The sequence below is a fragment of the Tachysurus vachellii genome, chromosome 12, assembly GCF_030014155.1.
Source record: "Tachysurus vachellii isolate PV-2020 chromosome 12, HZAU_Pvac_v1, whole genome shotgun sequence".
Classification (NCBI taxonomy): Eukaryota; Metazoa; Chordata; class Actinopteri; order Siluriformes; family Bagridae; genus Tachysurus; species Tachysurus vachellii.
In genome coordinates, this window is record NC_083471.1 from 19,397,425 (window position 1) to 19,420,731 (window position 23,307).

Consider the following 23,307-nt stretch of genomic DNA (forward strand, 5'->3'; position numbering starts at 1 on the left):
ATTAAGAATATCATTCATACATTTCCAGAAAAGATTGTGTGTGCAGAGAGCACAGATAAGTTCCAGTATCAAATTTGTTCACAACAGTTAAGGATCTTGCTGTAATCTGTTTACATGAACTGTTATGCAAATTGTTTGCTGTAAAGCAGTATGTGCATGTGTTTTCATTGCTCTCTTCTTATTTCATCAGAATTTTTCATCACACAGAAACTCATTATGGTCTAAAAACCCTAAACACAATGAAATCAACTACAGAAACCTTTTTTTTTTCTGGCTCAGCTGAATTTATTATTTTCCTTTAAAATAAAAAACAAACAGAAAAGGCACTTCATTTTTATTGCATAGACATAAAACGTTTTTTGTGTAAACATTTTGTAGTGAGTGCAAATATGACAATGCTGCTTCTTGGAGTATGATTTTTTTTTAAGCATTGTTTTAGTCCTGAGTAGATTTTTGGTTTGCAACAAACTGAATTTATATGAAGTGAGTGTGATAGACTTTATGTAAAATAAGAGTGATTGGAATTTGATGTTTGGTCTCTTTCTAGGTTTTGTAGTTTTAAGATTTGTTCACTTGTGATGCTTCTGGTAGATGGAGATATACTCTTTAACATCATCCGGGGATCCCAGGACCACTGGGGCCCTCTGATGGATGCTTTCAGGCTGGATGTCCAACACATCCATGGCACCTGTGGTTGCCATTCCACCAGCCTGCTCCATGATGAAGGCCATGGGGTTGCACTCATACAAGAGTCGTAGCTACATCACAGAAAATCAAATCATTCTTACCATTCTTTTAATTAAACGTTAATTAAATCTTCTACATTTATGATAATGTTAAGAAATATCATAAAATTGTGATAAAAAATATCAGCAGACTCTCCTCAGAATCTTGATATTTACTCGAATGTGAACATCATCATAGAGAATAAAAAGTCAAAATAAATCAGACTAGTCTGCCTCTGGAGTCAGCTGACCAAAAATTAAACATTGCTTAAAGGTGGGGTCTCCGTTGATTTGAGAAATGCTTCAGAAAGCTGTGTTGGGCCACCAAACAAAACAAAAACAAAACTAACGTGTAGCCAATGAGCAGAAAGGGGCGTGTCTTGTCAATATGGGCGGAGAGAGTGTTCAGTGCGCATGTGTGACATTAGCAGAATGCGGTTTTAACATTGACATGGCGGATAAAAACAAAGAAAGAAAGCGAAGAAAGGCTTATCATAAGAAGAACAAGAAGTAGGACCCGTGTTAATATAGGATCAGCTTTCCAGCACTGGAGAGAACTGAAGGAGCGGGAAGGCCTGCAATGGGACGCCGAAGTTGCTTTTTTCCTTCTCGATAGGTGAGTAACGTTGGTTTTGCTTTGTTTCACAGAATTAATGTATGCCGTCCTTTGCATGATTATGCTTGTGTGTTATTTTTGCTTGTTTGTTTATCTGCAATCGTATTGTTCTTCCCCTCAGCTATGATAAAGACACATTTCTTTCCATTAGTTGCCTGGGTTGCATATGTATGTGTGGGCGGAGCTATCAAAGCAGGGGAGGGACCCATTTGGGTTAGGGGCGTGTTTGTTTTGGTGATTTCAAATGTCAACATTGGCTTTCAAACAACGGAGACCCCACCTTTAAAGTATTTTGCAACCAAATCTCATATCAGAGGCCAATGTTGATTTTATTCTAGAGTCCTGTTCTGTGGATTTGGTGGACTTTACAGGGTGTGACGCTCTTACAATGAAAGTAGATTAAAAACACAATCTTTCATTTTACCTTTCCTTTGGGACTCTTCATATTGGCAGGATAGAGGAAAACGCCTCCGTAAACAAGTGTCCTATGCACATCTGCTACCATGGAGCCCACATAGCGTGCACCATAGGGGGCACTGCCATCCTGTGGAAATACACAAACTACATCATATCAGCCACCTGCAGTAATAAACCTGAGAAAACAAAAAAGTCTCTTGACTAAATCAAAATAAATTCATGTGTGATTAAAGCCAGATTTCAGGATTCTGCTAAAATTCCATGATAAGTAATAAGAAAACTAATAAGTACAATGATTCAGAGTTAAGTTTCAGGAAGTGATATTAAACAGGTTACACTGCTGAATATAAGCTTGAGATTAGTAGTATATTTAAAAGTAAACAAAAATTAACCTCGATCAAACATGTAGCTGATGCTATACTGGTAGAATGGCTTTGAGACCAGTGTTTATCTGAGCAGACTACAGAACACTGAAGCAAAAAACCTATTTTTACTTAATTACGGTGTATTGCATGGCAGTACTTGCATCCCAATTAACATTACACTGCATTTTGCTATAGTAGTTAGAAAAGCATATAGAGTTCTGAAAGGTTCATGTTTTTTAACGCAGGCATGGCAACCCCATCCAACCAAGCCAACTACCAAAAAACAGAAGTATCAGTGGTTGACAGATGCACAAATTTCACAAAACACATGCTGGTTAGTTGTGTTCCTTTATTTTATTTTCCTCAAAACCAAAAATGGAGAATAGGGAGAAAAGACCCATGTGTAAATTTTCTATCAAGCATGCTGCTTTTAATACAACTGTAAGGAAATGTGTATTAAGTAGTACTCAAGCTGCTGCTCAGTGCAGTGACCATGGGATTCTGTGCACACACACACGCGCACACACACACACACTGCAATCTGCTTATAAGTTTGTTAAAGCTGTGGCCAGGTGCAGGCCATACTATACCTCTGGGAATTTCTTCTTCTGTATGTATTCAGTGACAGCAGGGTCAAAAAACTTAGCATAGCCCTCATTGAGACTGTAAATATTCCCTTTTTTCTTTATTTTCACATCTCGGTCTACAAGAATGAACTCCCCAATTGCCTGCCAAGGAGAAAGAGAAAAATACGCTCACACAAGGTCATTGTACATGTATAGCTTTGTATTTCCTTCAAAGAATTTGTTCCAACACAAAGAGCTCTTAACTATAAAGTGTATATTTAACATTTTTTTGCTCACAGGATCCAGCATGAAGCAGTTGACACCTTGGCCAGTTGAGAGCACTATCATGGTTGCACTGCCGTACAGCGCATACCCAGCAGCCACTATGTCTCTGCCCGGCTGCAGACCGTCCTTCTCACTTGGCTCGTCATCTGTGCACTTAGGAAAGACCGATTTGTGAGAATATTTTACTAAATAAACTGGATATATGTAGAGATTACTGGATATTACTGGATAAATACTGATTTTATGACAGGATGCTTGATTGTTTAGCTTTGAGAAAGCTTGGAAAGTCAATGCTTCTGTACAGCAACTTCAAAAACCCAATTAAGATCAATAACTACATTACTAATAGAGTACACACATTGCAAACCCATGGCATGAACTCATATTGTACCTTTTTATAAATAGCGAAGATGGTACCGATGGAAGCCAGGCAGTCGATGTTGGAGGATCCATCCAGAGGATCGAAGCAGACCACATATTTACCCTGTGGAAACAATACATGGAAATATTTCACTCAATATATTGCTTTGAGAAATGAAGAATCACAGCACCAGGTATCATCTCGTTGTCCTGCTCATACCCTGCTCTCAGGCTCCAATATAAGGGCATTATCATTCTCCTCAGTGATCAACACACAGGAGGTGAAGGAGGATTTGATCATGTTAATAACCAGGTCATTGGAAAGGACATCCAGCTTCTTCACCTGGTCCCCTGTAATGTTTGTACTGCCAGCAATGCCATACCTATGCAATAACAAGAGCAACAGGTTTTACTTAACATTCTGAACAAGCTGAATGAACAAAATACAGATTTTAAACACTGTTGGTGTATTCATACTTGAGTTTTTTGAATGTTGAACTTTAACTGAAAGATTAAAGAAACAAGGAAATAAAAAAAAAATACTCCACTGTGGAGCGATGTGTTGTATTCATTAGTACAGTTTTTGTTGCAAATTTCACCAGGTTGAATTACAAACAGGATATTTATGCAAGTGCTCTATTGAAACCTATCCTTATGCAACTTACCAAACATGCTGAAATACAGCACTGTATCCTCATAGCTAGTGCAGGTTCCCTAAATACTGTATGATAAAGTACTTACAATATAGTTACAATTCCTTTAACCTTTTGCCTATTACTGTCTAATTCAGTGTTTTTAAGTTGTTGTTTAAGGAGCCAAGACAAATTCCCAAATAACCCAAAGGCAATTAAATATCTCAAACAATTATTGATCAGCTTTACAAATATTAAAAAAAAAAAGTTACAAATATTCTTGAAGATCTGGTCATAAATGTTCTGGAAGATCTGGTCATAAATGTTCTGGAAGATCTGGTCATAAATACTTTGGAAGATCTGTTTATAAATAATCTATAAGATCTGGTCATAAATATTCTATTAGATCTGGTCATAAATATTCTGAAAGATCTGGTCATAAATCTTAAGGAAGATCTGGTCAGACCAAGCTGGTTTTTCAACATTAAGGTAAATCAATTCATGCATATGTGGATGTTTTCTTAACAAATACTAGCAACAGTGGCAAATGCAAACTTTTATAAGAGTGAATAACTTACAGGTGAGCGATGCCTGCTTTTCTCACAGCACTGGATATTGCTTTAATAGCTGTACACATAGCATTCAGGAGGGTCGTCAGTTCCCCTGTGGCCTTCACTTTCCTTCCCTCCTCTAACAAAAACCTGGTCAAAGTGATCGCATTGGTATCGAAAGTGGCGCGGTCCGACATGTTCAGTGAAGGAATTCAAAGACACACGAAAGGTCTAGAGAACAATAAACAAGAGAAGTTACAACTGTTGTTTTTCTGCTACATTTACAACACGGAACTAACCAGGAAAAAGGCGTGTGGCTGAACATGACCAATCAAAAGTGTAGAAACACCAAGGGGGCGTGGATAAGTACAAGGGGGCGTGGATTCGAGCTACATATACAATGCTGTGTTGTCAAAATTCCCCTAGGATTTATTAAAGATACCTTCGTACTGATTGGATGTTTGCTGTGTTGTTGGGACTAAAGAGACTTGTTGGGACTAAAGAGTTAGAGTAGTAATAAAAATGTATATAAATGATCTCGTTTAATTACTTATTTATGGCATCTAAAGGTTGAGCACGAGACACTCAGTTGCATTGAATCTCCTAAAACTAACAGGTTTTTTAATCCTAAGGTAAGAGATATGTATTACTCTGTGTATTACCTACACCAGTTCATTAAACACATACATTAGCAAAATAGCAGCACCGAATTTCCTTTATTTAATAATAATAATTATTATTATTATTATTGTTGTTGTTGCTGTTGTTGTTGTTGTTGCTGTTGTTGTTGCTGTTGTTGTTGTTGTTGGTGGTGGTGGTGGTATAATAATAATAATAATAATAATAATAATAATAATAATAATAACAATCATATTAATAACAACAACAACAACAACAACAACAGAGATGGCATGATACCACTTTTCTTTTGTGATACTGAAACCCTAAGCATCTGCTCGATATAAAAAAACTTTAAAAAAGGATTTTTGTTGACTTAAACACGTTCTAAAAAAATACAAGAAAATACACATATCTAGCAACATATCGAGCAACTTTTTTTTAAATTAAATTCAAACACAATGAATATTAGTATAAAATATCAATAGAATCAATTTTATTTTATTAAGATTTTATTATTAAGTTAAATGTTTGTTGTTGCTGAAGAAGAAAAAGAAGAATCGGAAACCCATTTTTAAAATTTATAGTACATTCAGAGAAATAAAAACAATTAGCCATTTAAATATAACTAATTATGCATCATTTACATCATGTTAAACTATCAACTGGACAATGGTATTTAGTTGTATGCTTCTAGATCTTCAGTATATTATGATTTTTCTAAACCTTCTTTAGACACTAGATGTCAGCCTTAAGCAAAACCTCTTTGCTCTTACAGAAAACATTTGGTGAAAAAGCCTAGAGATAATCCAGATTTAGAAAATGTCAACTGGCATAAAATGTGAATTATAAAAAAAACAGGTAGTACTGAACACACAAATGTGTGTTGTATTTAGGGTTTAACACAGGATCTCTTCTCTATAAGGATTATAATAGTTCACCGTAAGGTACAGTGCACTTAAGATAAACCTCATTAATCCCTTATGGGAAAGAAGGCACACAGTCTTAGTTGTAGAACTAGAACTTAAGAGTCTTAGTTAAAGAAGCATAATAATTGAACTATGTCATTAGACAGTAGTTGAAAAAGACAATGTTTATGGTAAACAGCCAAAAGTATATAAAATGCAAAAGTTAAATCTGTGGTGTTCTTGCTTTTGTTTCAAAATATTCAATGTCATGTCTTAGTGTAGCAAGCTAAAAGAAAAGACATAATGTGGTTCTGCAGCACCTACAAAACCCAAAATATAACAGAATAATATAACACTATAAACACCTTTGGTAGTCAGAGAAAAGAGGACAACTACAGTGAATATTTAATAGAGAAGGAGCTTCCCAATCAGATCTTTACTGTATAGAGTCTATATATGAGCCTAAAGATTTTCTGTGTACAAGTTCACAACACTGAAACCAAATAATTTTATAGCTCACATAACAAGTTTTAAAGATGTTGTAAAAATGAAAGCAAAATTTAAGAATAGAAAATAAACAACGATATTCAATTATTTCAGTAGACCGATCTGTCGCCACAACCATGCTTGGTGAAATTATTTTAATGATTTGAGTATTCCATTACTGGTGGAAACTTTCAGAAAAAAAGTCAAAGACTATTTTTGAAAGCAATCACCTAGGAAGGCTATTAAGACAGCATTAGAGTGAGACAGACTGGAACAGTTAATGTTTGCCTGAACTTAGAGTTACATGTCTTGTGTCATGTACACAGGAGAGCTTAAAGGACAATTTCAAGGGAAGTTCCTTAAAAAATGTCAACAATTAGAATAAATTTATAAAACATTCAGAAGTAATAATTTTAAAATCATTGGTACAAGTATAGATAATAATAATAATAATAATAATAATAATAATAATAATAATAATAATAATAATTAGTAGAAGAAGAAGATAATTTATCTTGGTTTAAATGCATATTTGATATATTGGACACTGATAAAAAAAAAAGACTTCTCCCCACTAACTAACTAACACCAACTCCCAAAACATGCAGAAGAATATAGAACACAGTTCATTTGCAGTCTTTGACTTTTGGTGAAAAGGTCATTTCCAATGTCACTATAACCTATTTAGCTTTATGTGGACAGCAGCACGGCTCTGTGTACTGGTAACATATAAATATTACATATTGGATTTTTTTAATACTCCTCATTCTCTACACATATTGTGCCTTACATGCATCTGCACTATTTTATTTATGTGCATTTATATATACCTTATTGCACATTCTGCCTAATATGTAACATTCACACACACACACACACACACATATATATATATTTATTTATTTATTTATATTTGACTTGTTTATTCAGCTTTCACACATTTTTATTTCTTTTTTAATGCCATAACCTTGTAACCTTCTACTTCTTGTTCCTTTACAACGGTGTCTGCACATTTTTTCAATGCCATTTACTTGTACTTTTCAACAATGTCCACACATTTCTGCACTGCTATAGTCTTTATATTTATTCACTGTACATATGTTTACACATTATATATATATTATATATACACATTATATATAACTATCTGCACAAACACGTGTCTGACCAACCAGATCAAACATAATTTTGGTCAAAGTAAAAGTAAAAACATTCTAATTCTACCTATTTTACACAGACATTTGTAATGTAACGAGTGACTTAATGAGAGAAAAAAAAGTTGCTTCTCAATGTAAGAGTAATCTGAGCACCTGAGCTCGCGCGCGTCACGCCATGTTCGCTGTTGCACGAGAACCAACAATGCCTAGTTGCGCGCATGCGCTCTGTGGAGTCGGTTCACTGGACAGGCGGACTGCGAATGCAAAACTGGCAGAGCTAAGTGGGAAAGGCATGTAGACCTCTACAGATGTAGACTACTACTTGGTTTTATAATGGTAAAGAAAACTGATCAAACCAAAAAATTTAGCTGGGTTTAAGAGTGCACCTGTGCCATATACCTGTTGGAGACGAACCGAGTCTCAACCGCAACTTCACGCGCCTTTGGAGAAGTAGTGAGTTTATTTATGTTTTAAATGTCGCTTTAAAACGACTGTTTATTTTTTGACCCATTGTTAGTCTTTACATAAGTGTGTGTAAGGTGTAGAGTTCATTTTGCTTTGTTTATTAGGGGTTTATTTCTCTAATAGCATTTGGGTTTCTTTGTTTCAGTTTTGTTATAAAATGATTTGCATTTTTGCAACAAAAATACAGAGATTCTAGATTTGGTTTGAAACACAAAACAATTCCTGGCACTTATGGTTATATGATTATGATCCTGGTTATATGATGGCGAGCTTGTGTTGCTCTAATTGTGGCGTGCTTTTATGTGTCCCTGTTCTCTCTATATCTCTCTTACACACACACACACACACACACACACTCAAACACACACACACTCAAATAAACACACACGCACACCTGTTCGCATATTGGCCATTATAGGCTTAAGGTGCTTACATGTTGATTGGGTTATTTCTGTTGGATTATGTTGGTGAAAGCAGTAACAGCTGTTCAATGTGTGACCTGGTGTTTAAGACCAGGGCATGTGCTAGCCTAGTGGTTAAGGTGTTTGGGCTACCAATCGGAAGGTTGTGAGTTCGATCCCAGGTCCACCAAGCTGCCACTGTTGGTCCCCTGAACAAGGCCCTTAACCCTCAATTGCTCAGTTGTACAAAAACATTAGATAATGTAAGTCACTCTGGATAAGGGTGCCTTATTAACCCTTATAAATCCTCATTAACCCTTCATTGTTCCAGTAATATAGAAATATCTTACATGGAAGTGTTTAGAAAACACTCTTAGCTATAAAATTTTTTTATGAAATACTTTTTCACAATAGCAGAATTTTCCCTCTTAAAAAAAAAATTCAAAGAAACTTTAAAACACTTTCATTGTCATTCATTATACTGGATTTAAATGAAAATACAAATGGATTGTACTGTTATCACTAGTGGAACTTGACATGTAGCTGTTATCATGTATGGTCTCCTGAGAAAGGTGAACGTAGTGTACATTTCAAGCTTTACTCATTGCAGTTCATTTATTTTAGTTTAAACATTACTCTCTATCAGCGTATTTAGATGAATGTTACAAGTGAACAAGGGATTTACTTTTACTGAGAGTGTTGAGCAGATAACGAATGAAAACTATTCCTACTGAATTGCCTAAAAAAGTCTTTTAAATGACAGTGTAACAGTGAACGCTAGCGTGCGTTCAAGTCGACTTCATAATTTGACTTGTCTATTAACATAAAACAACGTCTAAAATAATCTTGGTGTATTTAACTTCACCTGTATTGAAGACGTATTGAACCTTTTAGTACTTTTGAATCCATGTGCTTTATTTTTTATTAAATATTTTTATTAAATATGACAACATTTATAACGGCAATTTAAATTCCTGAATATTCTAATCTTTAAAATATAACATGTATTTTAGTGTATGTTAATAATTTGTGATAATATAATACTAAGGGAAGCATCAGGGTCCCATGTTCATTCCTGAGCACAGTTTGGTTATATTCATGTGTGTGTGGGTGGGGGGGCTCTCCTGAGTTCTGCTGTTTCTTCCCACCTCCCAGAAACGCGTCATTACGTAGCTTGGCTATAGTAACTTGCTGCTAGGAGTGAACATTCAGTGTCCCCGGCATAGACACTGGATCCAATGTGACCCTGACCAGGACAAAACAGTAACTAAAAGTGAGTGACTGAATATAATACTGTATACTGTAATGCAGCATATAGTAATATGCCGTTTTCCTGGATTTATTTATAAATGTTCCTGGAGAGGGTTAAGAAATTCATGGCTGTTATCTGAGAGCAATAGGAACTCCTTCAGCATCTTCATTTCCCTGGAGAGGATGTGATTTACAGTGCTTTTCCCTCCTGTTTGCAGGAAGTTGTCCACTTATCTTCAAGACTGTTCTCATGATTGCAACTAGAAACACCTGATGTGATAAGGCAAAATATGACTTTTCTTTATAGTAGTGGTTTCTAAAATAGATACCATATGCATGTCTTTGGTGTTATGCTTTTGTATTCAATATTTGAATCCTGAAATTAGATTTTTTTTTTTTATATAGAGATGGTTGTGTTTTGACCTTGGTGTACATTTTGGACATGTTTCTTTTTTCAGCTCAGAGACAGAGGAACGTTGTGTGTGTGTGTGTGTGAGACCTGCACTAAACAAAAACATCATTATGTGATGGTGAAAGGGGTTGTCATCGACTTTCACATGTTATCGCCAGAGAAAATGAAGCCTCTTGTTGCTCACATCTGAAGCGTGGGACCGCACTCCCTTATTCTCATAGTGTTTCATCAGAAGACAATTTTTGGATTCTTTCTTTGCCAATTTCTCTAGTAGAAATATGGGAACAAGTCCACATCCAAATCTGGGCAAGCCATGTCCTGTAATGTTGGAAGATTATTGAGGAATATTGGCTCATACAGAGAATCAGGTTTTAAAAAAAAAAAAAAAAAAAGATTTTCAGTGTAAAAGTTGTAAATTATGCTTTTCAACGACATAATGAAAGACTGCGTTAAAGAATGGATAAAAAATTCTTCCAGCTTTTATGTCAGAATCGGAGGGATGGTGATGTGCAAAAAACACATGGTTTTGTGTTTGGTTTTGTAATTGTGTGTGTGAGTATTTGTTTCACAGTGCTAGTCTGAATTGCATAAGTGTGTAGTTGAGGCTTTGAAACCTGTTTTTGAGGCTTATGCCTGTTACCTCTTAGCTATGTAGTTTGCACCTGACTAGCATCAAGTTTTAAGAATTTAAGAAGTGTACTGATCAGGCTAATTTATTAGAAAGCTTGTTTAAACAGATGCCTTTTGCACAAACATCCCAAATGTAGCCTACAGTATATAAGTAGGCCAATGTGACCATTTGGCTGGAGTCTGTCCAAGTTATCACCTCGCTGAGAAAACTATGCATGTGGAGATCAAAGATCATGTGTGTGGATGAGGGAAATGTCACCTCTGGCACCCTGGCAGGCTGTAAAACTGCTCCATGTTTACCCAGGTGAAATGACTTCCACTTTTACTGTTGTTGCCGTCACTGCAAGCCTGCCTTTTACGGTTGTTCATTTTAAATACTAGCGTTCTTCATGCTTTTAGCCATTGTACTTTATGACCAGTTTGGTCCAAACAAGGTTTCAGACTAGCCTGATCCCCAATATAGTGAGTTTATATTTCTATAAAATGCTATTTATTTTCTGTTCTATTAGAAATGACGTGATATCCCAAAGTGGTCATGGAGTAATGCTGAGTGAATATTTGAACCAATCTGATGCATGAGCCATGAATATAAAGTGTACTTCTTGCATAAAAGAAGTAAACAAAACCTCCGTGCTTTTTCTGGTGCCTGTTCCATGCATTGTGATGTGCGACTCAATATGCTCGTATTGTTAGCACACAAATAACAAATAAAATTAATGGAAAAGCAATTAGACTCATCAAACATCAGTGAAACCAGATCTTTTTGACCAACCAGCCATGTTGATCAAATTGCTGAGTTTTGCTCTACTCGTAGAAATCTGTGCAAAGATCTTGATCATTTGAGTTCATTTTACATCACAAACCTTAAATAAAGGACATAACTACTAAGTCTTAGTGTAAGATATTAAATTAAGAGTTAATTCTTGACAGAATGATGATTTTGTTACTTTGTGGAGGTCTTATCATGGTTTTATTTCCGAATGAATGTTATTTAGAAAAAAAGATATAATTTGAAAATAATAGCAATATATAAGGGGGTGGATTTATACAATGAGTCATTTAAAGTTTGTTTAATTGATTACATTTGATGGCTGTATATAACCTAACCTAACGGACTGTGATGGTACTGTAAATGCAGCTAAAGTGCACGATTTCTTTTTTTTCTTGCTGGTGAATCTATAAACAGTTTATAAAATAGGCAACAGAATTATGTTGTAAATTAATTGAAAGAATGTGTTTTTCCTCACAGTAAGTAATGAGATCTTAATTAGTTATGTAACTAGTGCCAGTCTATTAATTTATGCTTAATTTTGGTTCCTTCTGAACCCCCTCAGCTGAGCCAATGAGCTAAGGTTGGTGTCCTGTTGATTTAAAGCTCTGATGCAGTTTGATTTGAACTCCTTGTTTGTACCTCTATTGCGTAATGCAGTCTCTGGGGTAATGCAGGTTTTGGGGGAAAATCCTTATTTTTAAAGTTTATTTTGCTTAATTTGCATACATTCTGGTTCACAAGGGTACAGAATTATTGAGCTCTTAAAATAATCAACGAAAGGAAATATAATGTTGACACGAAATTAAATATTGTCTGAAAATATGTTACTGCTGGCCTGTTTACTTCTCAAAAGACATGATCGGACATGGCTCCCTTGAGTGATTTGAGATCATTCTTTTCTTCTGTCTATTCTTCAATGGACATTTGTCTTGTTCTTGAAATAGGAACGAGCAAAGTGCATATTCTCAGTAATAACAAGTTTCACCATCAGTCCTAGGATCATGGTTACACTGTGGAATAAAGACTGTCTGGAGGCCAAAGTCTGCAAAAGTTGGCACTTTTCCAGTTTTTTTTCTAAATGAAACTCTTATGAATTGGTAATCACCATTGCCATCAACAAGGTGCCCAGACAGTCCATCCACCATCAAGTGAATGACCTATGTTGGTTAGATCAGTGGCCCCTTGCTGTGGTCATTGTGGCCAGCTAGACTTAAGTGAAGGGTCTTTTGTTAAAGAGACAGAACAACACTGGTTTTTGTTTGGCTTTGAAGTCTTAGTCTGAGCTGGAGAGTGTCATGGGTGAAGTTTCTGTCGTGAATGTTTAGAAATGATGAGACAGGCTTTCGTCTAAGTGTCATGTCCCCTTGAGTATTCTGAGAACTGTCAAAGAGGACACGTTTCCCTATTTTAAAGTGTTCACAGTATCCAATTTCCTACTCTAGATCGGACGATATGCATATTCAAGTAAAGGGTAGCATTATTAGGATTTACTATGCCTATATCGATTATAGTGTAGATGTAGGAACATGTTAGACATAATCTTATCATGATCTGACTTCAGCAGTTCTCAGATTATTCAGGAAGGAAAAAAAACATGCTTGTGTCTTAAAATCAGATTAAGACCATTATCAGATATAAGATCATTATCAATTACAATAACATTGATTTTAGGTTAAAAGAAGGTCTTCATTGCCTCTATACTGTTTTTCCACATCTGTGCATGAGCACATTAAGTACAACCAACCAGGTTTGGATCATAATAGAAATGTTGATGATAATGAACTAGCAGCAATTTTGGAACCTGAGAGCAGACTCATTAGCTTCTGTTAATCTGGAAACTATTGTGGTTTTATCTGACAAACACAACAGTATATATTTCAAAAAAGGTATTACGTAAAAAACGTTCAGTTGCTGGATAAAATAGTACCACATAGCTAATAAAACTAATTTGATTGAGTCAAAGGGGGGGGCACGGTGGCTTAGTGGTTAGCACGTTCGTCTCACACCTCCAGGGTCGGGGTTCGATTCCCGCCTCCACCTTGTGTGTGTGGAGTTTGCATGTTCTCCCCGTGCCTCGGGGGTTTCCTCCGGGTACTCCGGTTTCCTCCCCTGGTCCAAAGACATGCATGGTAGGTTGATTGGCATCTCTGGAAAATTGTCCGTAGTGTGAGTGTGTGAGTGAATGAGTGTGTGTGTGTGCCCTGTGATGGGTTGGCACTCCGTCCAGGGTGTATCCTGCCTTGATGCCCGATGACACCTGAGATAGGCACAGGCTCGACCCGAGGTAGTTCGGATAAGCGGTAGAAGATGAATGAATGAATGAATGAATGAATGAATGAATGAGTCAAGAGTCTCGAGAATGTCACTTTAACCCTCATCCACTGGCAGCGTTCTCCATGTCCGATTATACTCTGAAGATCCACTAATGGTAGACCTGTGATTTAAAGAAATGTACTTAGCTTTGCTTGTGTCCTCAGCTATTGTGATATGGTCTCGTACAGTAAATGGGATTGCATAAACTGAAACATTTTTCAAAGTGTACTTCTGGTAACATGCATTTTTTTTATGTCTAAGAGCATATCGTATTTGTAGATTTCTTGAGTTTTGCATAATCTATGGCATCCTATTTTTGGTGGTTTTTGGATGAGAGTCTTAGCAGCAAGCACAAGTTTTATTAAACACTAAAACACTTCCAGAACTTTGTTAGCTGTCTTTGGTCACACGTGTTGTGCATATTGTAATGTGCTCACCATCAAATTATCTGAACTCACAGCGTTTTGTCTAAAACAGCACAACTGAACCAAAAATCATGCATGGTAAAACCAGCTTAATGTGTGGTGTTGTACATGGCTACTTGAATAAACTGATAATTGCCATATTATTAATGTGCATGTAAGCACATCTGCTGTTTTTTTTTAATTAAACATTTTTTGAGGGCATTTATGGATATGTACAATCAAGGACCCTTATGCAAGACTTTAAATGTCTGTACAAGTCTTTACTTTACACATAATTGAGGGGTACATGTTTAAACATGAAGATGCTATTCAAGTTGAGTTTGTCTTCTGTCAGTTGCTAGGATTACCCTGTGTACAAAAACCCCTACATGGCAAATTTGTCCGACTTTTGGTTCTTTATGACATTAAGACCTGTTTTGCACAGGCACCATTTTTAGGTGCTTAATCACATTCCGTTCGTAGTTGAATAGCTGCAGTTAAGCTGGTAAATGTCGGGTAAGCTCCATGTTCTGAACTTGAAATGCAGAATAGATGATGGATGCCTGAGTGCAATGCTCTGAGTGCATTCTTGCCTGTTTTTTTGCCCTCATTGGACGCCTCCTAATTGATCAGCATGTGAAGAGAAATATCTCACTTCAATATTACATGTTGAATATTGAGTCCAATAAAAATGGGTTATTTGTTAAAAAATGTCATGTTTGATTATAAATACTAAAAAAAATGTCATGCATTGTGTGCCTGAATCAAACATTTTCTTTGTAATTTCCTGCAACCTGATGATTGACTAAATAAAATAAAAAAAATAAAGGTCTAAAGAGGTCTAAATTTGAACATGCACCCGAACTATCATCTTCATGAGCTCTGAATGCTTAGAATTTCATGAAGAATGGGATGTCTTCTTTTAGATGCCTCAAATTCCCATGCAGCTCGGCTTAAACTAAGCATTATGGATTTGGTAGTGTGCCACCAGAGCCACTGCAAAGAACCCCTTGAACTGCCCTGCTTTTCAGCTCGGCTCTGAATAGATTGCCCCTGGGATGTGTAAGGAGCGCCTTGCTTGACGAGGCCTGCCGTAATTGAATGTTTTGATAGCTCTTTATGATGGAGCTCGATGAAAACACGAGGGGGTGAGTCAGAAACTGCAGTCATGCAAGGAATCCAATTGCTTGTTAAGCTTTAAACTTGGTGCCTTTTCTACCATGATTCCTGGCACTTATTGAAGACCTGAATGGAGAAAGTCAAAAGAAGAAACAACCCACCAGAAGCCTGCATTTAGGTTCACCAGGGAATGGAATGTAGCTGGGCGTAAATCGAGCTGGTACATTTCAATGTTCAGGTTTTGGGCAGGAACAGGCAGGCCTGAAAGGAAAAGCATTCAGATAAAGAAAACGTAAATATAAATGTGAGGAGATGAAAGTGTTCAGTAAAAGGCTTTATTTTTGTATTGCTGCTAAGCATTATCTTAGAAAAACTTTGCTTAAGTCTAAGTAGCTTTGCCGTATACACTCACTTGTACTTTATCGGAACAAAGGAAACATCTGGGCATGTAAACTTTTTATGCTTACATAATTATACATTTTATAATTTTTCTGGAAGAATGCTTTTTATCTTTGTTTCTGCTTACAAAATGCTAAAGTGGACATGGGAGGACATTCAAAAGCAAGCATACAGCATGCACTATGGAAAACTCTTCTGTATTTAGGCCACCCGTGTCCTCGGGTTTCAATTGTGGCTGCTTGCTACACCCAGTCAGCCCTCTCAAGTTACCCCTGCGCTGTCGTCTCTCTATCTCTATGGGCTGAGCTGCTGACCTCACACTCCTTGTCCCTTTGGGTTTTCCAGTGTTCGAGAGCTATAGAGTGATGTTAAAGAAAGAAAGGACTTGAGTGGTCTCTCTTAATCTCACTTCTGCCTGCTCCCATAGGAATTCTGCTACTGGAGTTATTTGGACATCGAATATGCTAAGTAATTTTAACTAAAACATATTCTGCTTGAAGACTGTAAAATGTTGTTCAGGCCAGCCCTAGTTCTTCTGTTTATACAATACATTTTACATTTATGGCATTTTGGCAGACGTTCTTATCCAGAGCGACTTACATTTATCTCATTTATACCGCTGAGCAATTGAAGGTTAAGGGCCTTGCTCAGGGGCTTAGGAGTGACAGCTTGGTGGCCCTGGGATTTGAACTCACGACCTCCCGATCAGTAGTCCAACACCTTAACCACTGAGCTACCACATCCCGTGTGCACAATATGCTCACATACTAACCCAGATGAAGAAAACGGAAACCAGTCACACTTCTTTGGCCATGTGATAAAACACTTTTGGACACCTGACCATTTCACCCATGTTGTCCTTCACCAAACCTGTTGCCTGTCTGTCTGTCTATCTCTGTGTTGGATCAAATGGGCCCAAACCTGTTCCAGCATAACATTTTCACTGTGCACCGTTAATCACCTTGGGTGACCTTGGATGACCTTGGCTGGCCTGATCACCCAAACCCCACTGAAGACCATTGGGATGAGCTGGAATTCCCAATGCATCTCAGACTTCCTTGACCTACACCAATGCCCAGCTTTACTAATGCTCTTGTGGCTAAAGGAGTACAAATCCCTATAATCTAGTGAAAAGTCTTCCTCGAATCGTGAAGGTTATTTCAAAAGCAAAGGGTCATATTCCAATATGGAATGGGATATTTATCATGTATGTGATGGTGTTCACAAACATTTTGCCATATATTGTGTTTATGATTTCAGCATCATACTTTTTGAACTTGGCTGGCTGGCCACAGAATTGTAGCGCCATACATTAAACTGATTTTACTATACATCAACATGTAAGTTACATTTATAGTTGAGACTTTGCTTCCAGATGTCTGACTTCAACATTTATATTGTTAGTGAATTTGTTCTTTAAGAGTTTCCACCATATGTTGCTTTGTGGCTAGATTTGTTGTATACTACCCAGAAGTCTTAGATCTTAGAAGTACTCTGCAATTAAACATCATACAAAACTATACTCTCAAGTGCTGTTTTTCTAGCTTTACAATTTGAAACTGTCACCATTCAGCCCTGTAATCTCCAGATGTTGTGGCCACCCTTCTAATTTGTTGGCATACCTACCAATCATTGTGCACCCCCTTTAAAAACAGCTGCCAGAGGAGGAATGCCATATCTTATGGTGACGATTGGCATGTAGAAGCATAAGGTAAGAAGGAAGCCTTTAAAAGCTTTATTTGAGGATCTTCCAATTGCAGATGGGCTTGATGAAAGTTATAAGAATACGTTACGTCTCAATGTATCCTCAACATGGTCTCGTGTAGGGGCTTGCAAATAGCACAACAGTATGGTTCACTAGCTGGAGTTCTGATGTTTCCAGAGACATTCATGGCTGGGAGTTCAGGAGATGTTGAGCAGCTCTTTCAGATGCCATCTGAAAAAGAACATCACCATGGCATCATAAGTCTCAGAGAAAGCAGGTGTTGGATTTTAATTATCCAAGAATGCATGTAATTGCAAAACTACAGTAAAGTCTTTCTAGTTTTTCTTGCCAAAGCCTGCATTAGGCCTCTCATGTTTCTGTTTTTACAAATAAGGCCAGGTTTGCCGTGGTAACAGAGAATCCATGCTGATGATGTCTCCTGGTGGGCTGTTTTAACCCTCCCTTTCTGTTCAAAGAATGAACATTTAATATCTGTTTACTGAAAGATCATATCCTTTTGTGTGTGCCTGTTCAGAGTAAGGCTCAGAGCGAACTGAGCCTAGTTTGTTTATTAAAATGAGTGCACAACGTGACATTCTCAGCTGGACTGACGAAAACTTGTACTGCAGGGTTTTTATCTCGTTTCTTTCTGATCGTTTCGTGTTTCCAAAACTATTTTGACAGGCATACTGACATATTGTTGTTGATGATGATGTTTCAACAGCTGATTCAACATGGCTGGAGTCCAGATTTTATCTTGTGTTATTTCCTAAGGGTGTTATTCAAATCTCTGCTCCCATCAGCTTGGCCCTGTTATGTAAATGATGGGTATGGATCTCTCTCTTGGATATCTGCAGTATACCATTTCTCAGCTATTATATCACCAAGGAAATTCTTAGAATTAGATTATGTAATCACTCTTTATATTTTTGGTTTATGTATGCTTTGGATTATGGATTCTGTTGACTGGAAAGGCTTTAAAGCCTTGTGCTTCTGGTCATTGGTTGTTGTGAACCATGTATTTGATGTTCTAGGAAATGATGCTTGGTGCTTGGTCATGGGACCATGGAATGATGGCTTGATGAAAAAATTCATTGACCTCAGCTGACAAAATGATAAGTTCTTTAACTTTTAAGGTGAAAATATACGTAAACACACACATAAACATTAGAGACAGTGGTACTTAAATGCATGTATGTGGTGTGAATGTAGCACTTACGAATGCAAGTACAAACAGATTCAAAATCTCCCATCAGGCCTAGTTTCGTCTATTTCAGTAAGCACTGTAGTTACAGCAAAGGTCAGCAGAGCTTCTTTTATTAAAAAGTGTGTTCCAGCATGCATTTTCAACAAAAACACAAACCAAAAGGTTATTTAGTGGAAATATCAAAGCTTCCATTCTTGTGGCATTAAATTAAATTCCCCCAAACTGTTATTCTCTGTTAATCACTTGTAAAGGCTGTGCAACTGGTTGTTGATCAGATAAAATGAAAGGAACAGTGAATGAAAGGCGGGGGGACTTGGCAGGAACTGGGAATGACCTCAACACTATAAATAAATCTAATTACCTCAAGGACAACTAGCTTTTACTTACTTAAGATTCTTACACGGTTTTCTCCACAAAACCCATTCTGAACGTATTTCCACCCTCTTTTAGCCGTGCACAACTGAGAACAACTGTCCCTAGTTTAGCTTAAACTGGTCCTCAGAAATCCTGTGTGGAAAACCAGTCTGCTTTGTGCTCCGAGTGTCTGCTAATTTGATCAGTGCTCATTGATTTGTTAAGCCCGGCATGCTGTTACTGAACTCATTTCCAGGCATGGAATTTGGGTGTCAAGGTCGTGCGCTTGGCCTTGTTTTATAAGAATAGACCACTCAGGGTGCCATGTCTAATGAATGCATATGGAGTGACAAGTCCATCTGACTTGTCTCAGTCTTTTTAAGGAGAAGTGAATTCAGTTTAATGAACCTTTAGTCTCAGGAGCCAGAGTAGCTTTCACTACAGAGCCTGGTATTTTTATATCATTATACACAGCCATGGAATAGCTATTTTGGCAAAAGGAGGCCTGGCATTGCGATTTACCCAGCATATTTATGTTCTTCTATTTCAAACAAAGCTAATTGTAAAGACTTTTTTAATTTCTAGTCATTATGTATTGCACCAAACAGTTCTTTTTTCGTGACAGTGTTGAAAATTGGCTTGCATATACAGGGGAATGTTAATTACAACTTTTAAGCTACTCAAGTGTTCAGCTACGTGTTCAAAAGCTCTGACAATCTTAGAAAAGGTGTTTTGGCTTTATTTTTTAAAGGACAGTTTCTTACAGCGTATGTCTGGGAATGACACTAAAGCTCAGAAAATAAGTAAGGAAGAAAACACAACAGTGCAGAATGTTAATCAACAGCCGAGGGAGATTACCACCCAGGAGCTAGTGTTTTGACCATTTATAGTTCCATTTAATGTTGTAGAATGTCTTTGAAACAAACTTTTTCATGTCATCACTTTCATGTACTAGCAGCTACTTAGAAACGGTGGTTTCCTTATCCACCTCTTTTATCTTTTTCTTGAATAAACACTTTCTGACCAATTAGCTCTCTTGTATAACAACAATTAAAGCAGAAGGTATATTCTTCTATCTGGGAACTGCTGTCGTGCCAGCGAGATGGCGCTTATAATGATACAACACACATTGGATTTTTCATATACATTACACTTCTTCACCAACTTGTCAACATTCATGTTTCTGGTGGCATTTTTCCTGTGGGAATACAGTATCAGATCTGCTGCACTCAGGTCTCATGTAATTGCAGTGCCGGATGAGAAGGGAGGTTTCCACTTTGATGTTTGGAAACTCACTAGCAAGTCACAAGGTCACTGTTTATCTCCATGGCTCCCTCATTACCACTGTACGTCCTGCAGAGAGTGGAGTTCCTCCAGACCTGTTCACCATTTGCACAAATCAAAGCATTATATGCATGACCTCCTGACACCTTCTGAGATTTGCACTGAAGCACAAATGAATACGAAGTACGAAGGAATGATAAAATGCTAATATGGAAATTTTTCCAAATTTTTCCAGCAAATATAAGAGGACATGTATTTATTATGCCATTTTATTTATAAATGCCATGTTATATCATAATGACTATTCCAATCCCTAACATTGATATTTTAATGAAGCACTCAATTGTGATTTTAGCAGCAAAATGTGAGTTCAACAAATGAATGGAATTTTGGTTTTTGGCAGTTTTGTTATAACGAATACTTCTGAATAGATCCTGAAGATTTATTCAGGGGGGGTTGTTGGTGGGGTTGGTTATGAGCTGGATTTCTGGTCCAGAATTGTAAATGAACCAAGTGCATTTGAGAGTTCTCAGTTTTATTTTATTTTTTTTTTTCAGCATAATGGCATATCACTTTAGGTTATGGTGTTTCTTGTCTGAATCCTGATGGTGCATGTAATGGAGAAGAGTATTTAAGTCTTAGGTCTTGTCACAGTGATTATTCATACTCGTTTGAGCATTCTTTTGTCCCCACTTACTCTGTAGTTCTTAAAGTGCTTCTCATTTGTGATTTTTCTTTCTTTTTTTTTTATCTTTTTTTTTTTATTTTTTGTACTATCCAAAATCTAATTTGGGGAAATTCTCACATAAAATAAAGAATGCTTTTCTATGAATAGTGGGGATTTGGTCTTGACTTGCATCTACTGGCCATGTCAAAATATTACAAATGACTGGAAAGTGTTAGAAATAGAAAAAAGTTCAAAATTCAAGTTTGAATACCCATATTTTTTTTTTACTCTGTCTGCAAAATACCACTTGTACCAAAAACACAGCACATTTAGGTTTCCAAATTTTGTTTAAGTGAAACAATGCTGTCTGTAAATTAATACTTTCCTCTGGACTTTAGGTAATTCTCAACAGGTAGTTCTCTTTCATATTTTCAGTACTCGAGTACTCGCTTTAAACTGTTTGTACTGGTTACTTCTTACAATCCATTCAAACATTATTTTTAATGCACCTTGTTGTGCTCTGCAGTCTGATAACTGTATGACTCAACAGGTTTGATCGCTGCTGAAGGTCATGTTTCTGTGTGCTAGGAAATTTACACAAAGTTAACCATTCAACAAGAGCTTAGAGAGTAGAAAACTTTTTCGTTTAGCATTCATACATGCTCTCACTGCCACATGGCCTTTTTTTCTTTCATGTAAAAAGGCCTGATATTTTTAGGTTAGTGTCAGCTTGTGGTTTCCCCGTCCTGCTCCTGTTGCTCGAGCACATATTCTTAGACAGAGCTCCATTGTGAAGGTGCTAGCTTTGTGAATGGATGTCCGGATGCTTTTGACACACTGTCAACCGCAGCACTCGACACGCATCATGGTGTAACTACACACCACAGCCTGTTTATAAAAAAGCTCGGTATGCCATAGTGTTGATATTTTCCATAGTTTTATGCATTACTAACTAACAGAAAAAGGATTAGTCATTTAAATATAAACTTGCAATTATGTGTGCATGCTATTAGCTAATACTGAATGTCTCTCTTTACCATTATTTAAAATTGCTAAGAATCATATTGTGACAAAGTTTCTGTTTGGTTTTAGAATGAATGGTAGCTAGAAGGGTGTAATATTAAGGTCATGATGTCTTAAGTTGGTCAACTCAGGCATTGTTTGATTTTTTTTATTTATTTTTTTCTTACCTCTAACAGGTTCGGTTGTAGACATGTAGACACCTGTAGGCTTTAAGTGACTCCTTGAGCAAATGTGTACTCTATTCTTTTCTTCCATGCCCAACACTAGGATTATCCAGCAAACTTTTCCTATGCCAAAGTGCTCATGACAAAGTCTCTCATCCTGAGATGCACCACCTATGCAGTAACTTGGTTGAAGACAAGCTTCAGAATCTTGATTGTGGCAATCCGATCATGTCCGAGGCTGTTCTTTCATCCAGTTTGGACTAATTGGTATAAGGATTCACTGATAAAATCCATCTTTCATGATTAATATTAAATTCAATTATTTAAATGCTAGATCTTTATGCAACTGGCAACAAATCTCTTTGCTTCACCAGACGTCTTACACTTTGTGACTTTGTGTATTGAGTCAGAATTCCTGTGCTAGATATGGCAGTCGACATTTTTGTGACTCTTCATTAATAGTAACACTATATCTAGCGCATGTCCAGTTAAACTTTCCACACGTTAAGGATAGAAAACCAAAAATGTATCACCATATTTGAATGTGGTATTTTTTTCCAGCAAAATGTGACTGATAATAATATAATATTTAAACCTTTTATGGACGAACAAGAAAGAGATAGAAAGACTGGTCACAAAAATATATTCCATGAAAGTGATGAAGAGGAAACTTTTGTTTGTGGCCTACCATGAGTCGTCTCGAGGCACACATGGGATGGTTTTTGTGCTTGATCTTATTTGGTACCCTGTGGCGCTTGCTGCCTGAAGCATTTTTGGCAGTCTTATTGTCTTCCTAACTGGTTGAATGACACCATATTTCAAGTAATGGTATAGTTATTGTGTACTTTGTATGTGTGGGTTGTACATCCAGCCATAATAATCAAGAATTAAAGCATATACCCAAAATCCTGGTTAAATTCTGCACCCTCAGTCTGATGAAACTGTTGTTAATCTGTGATTGGTAGACGGTGGTTTGGGCAAAAAGTCACAAGCCCGATTTCTCTGTGCATATGCACAAATTTGTGCAGTGAAAAGCTTTTGACCAACATGA

At 36.9% G+C, this 23,307-nt stretch overlaps 2 protein-coding genes across 2 annotated transcripts in view; one reads left to right on the forward strand and one right to left on the reverse strand.

Annotated features, from left to right (window-relative positions):
• Positions 1-260: 260 nt before the first annotated feature.
• On the reverse strand, positions 261-4,813 carry fbp1a (fructose-1,6-bisphosphatase 1a). Its single transcript, XM_060882728.1, has 7 exons — positions 4,545-4,813; positions 3,555-3,717; positions 3,366-3,458; positions 2,987-3,127; positions 2,714-2,851; positions 1,766-1,885; positions 261-758 (listed from the first exon to the last, which is right to left on the reverse strand). The coding sequence occupies exons 1-7, from the start codon at positions 4,712-4,714 to the stop codon at positions 570-572; spliced, it is 1,014 nt and encodes a 337-aa protein (XP_060738711.1). The 5' UTR covers positions 4,715-4,813; the 3' UTR covers positions 261-569.
• A 3,125-nt stretch (positions 4,814-7,938) lies between these two features.
• kank1a (KN motif and ankyrin repeat domains 1a) overlaps positions 7,939-23,307 on the forward strand; it is a 43,513-nt gene continuing 28,144 nt past the window's right edge. The window contains exon 1 of the mRNA XM_060882637.1: positions 7,939-8,139. The gene's annotated coding sequence lies outside the window, so the exon portion shown is untranslated. The remainder of the gene's footprint in view (positions 8,140-23,307) is intronic.

Coding starts and splice junctions, on each gene's coding strand:
- fbp1a (XM_060882728.1), bottom strand. CDS start 4,714: ATGTCGGACCGCGCCACTTTCGATACCAATGCGATCACTTTGACCAGG. Junction 3,128..3,365: donor TCTTCGCTATTTATAAAAAG/GTACAATATGAG, acceptor GTCTTTCCTAAG/TGCACAGATGACGAGCCAAG. Junction 759..1,765: donor TGAAGAGTCCCAAAGGAAAG/GTAAAATGAAAG, acceptor TCTGTGATGTAG/CTACGACTCTTGTATGAGTG.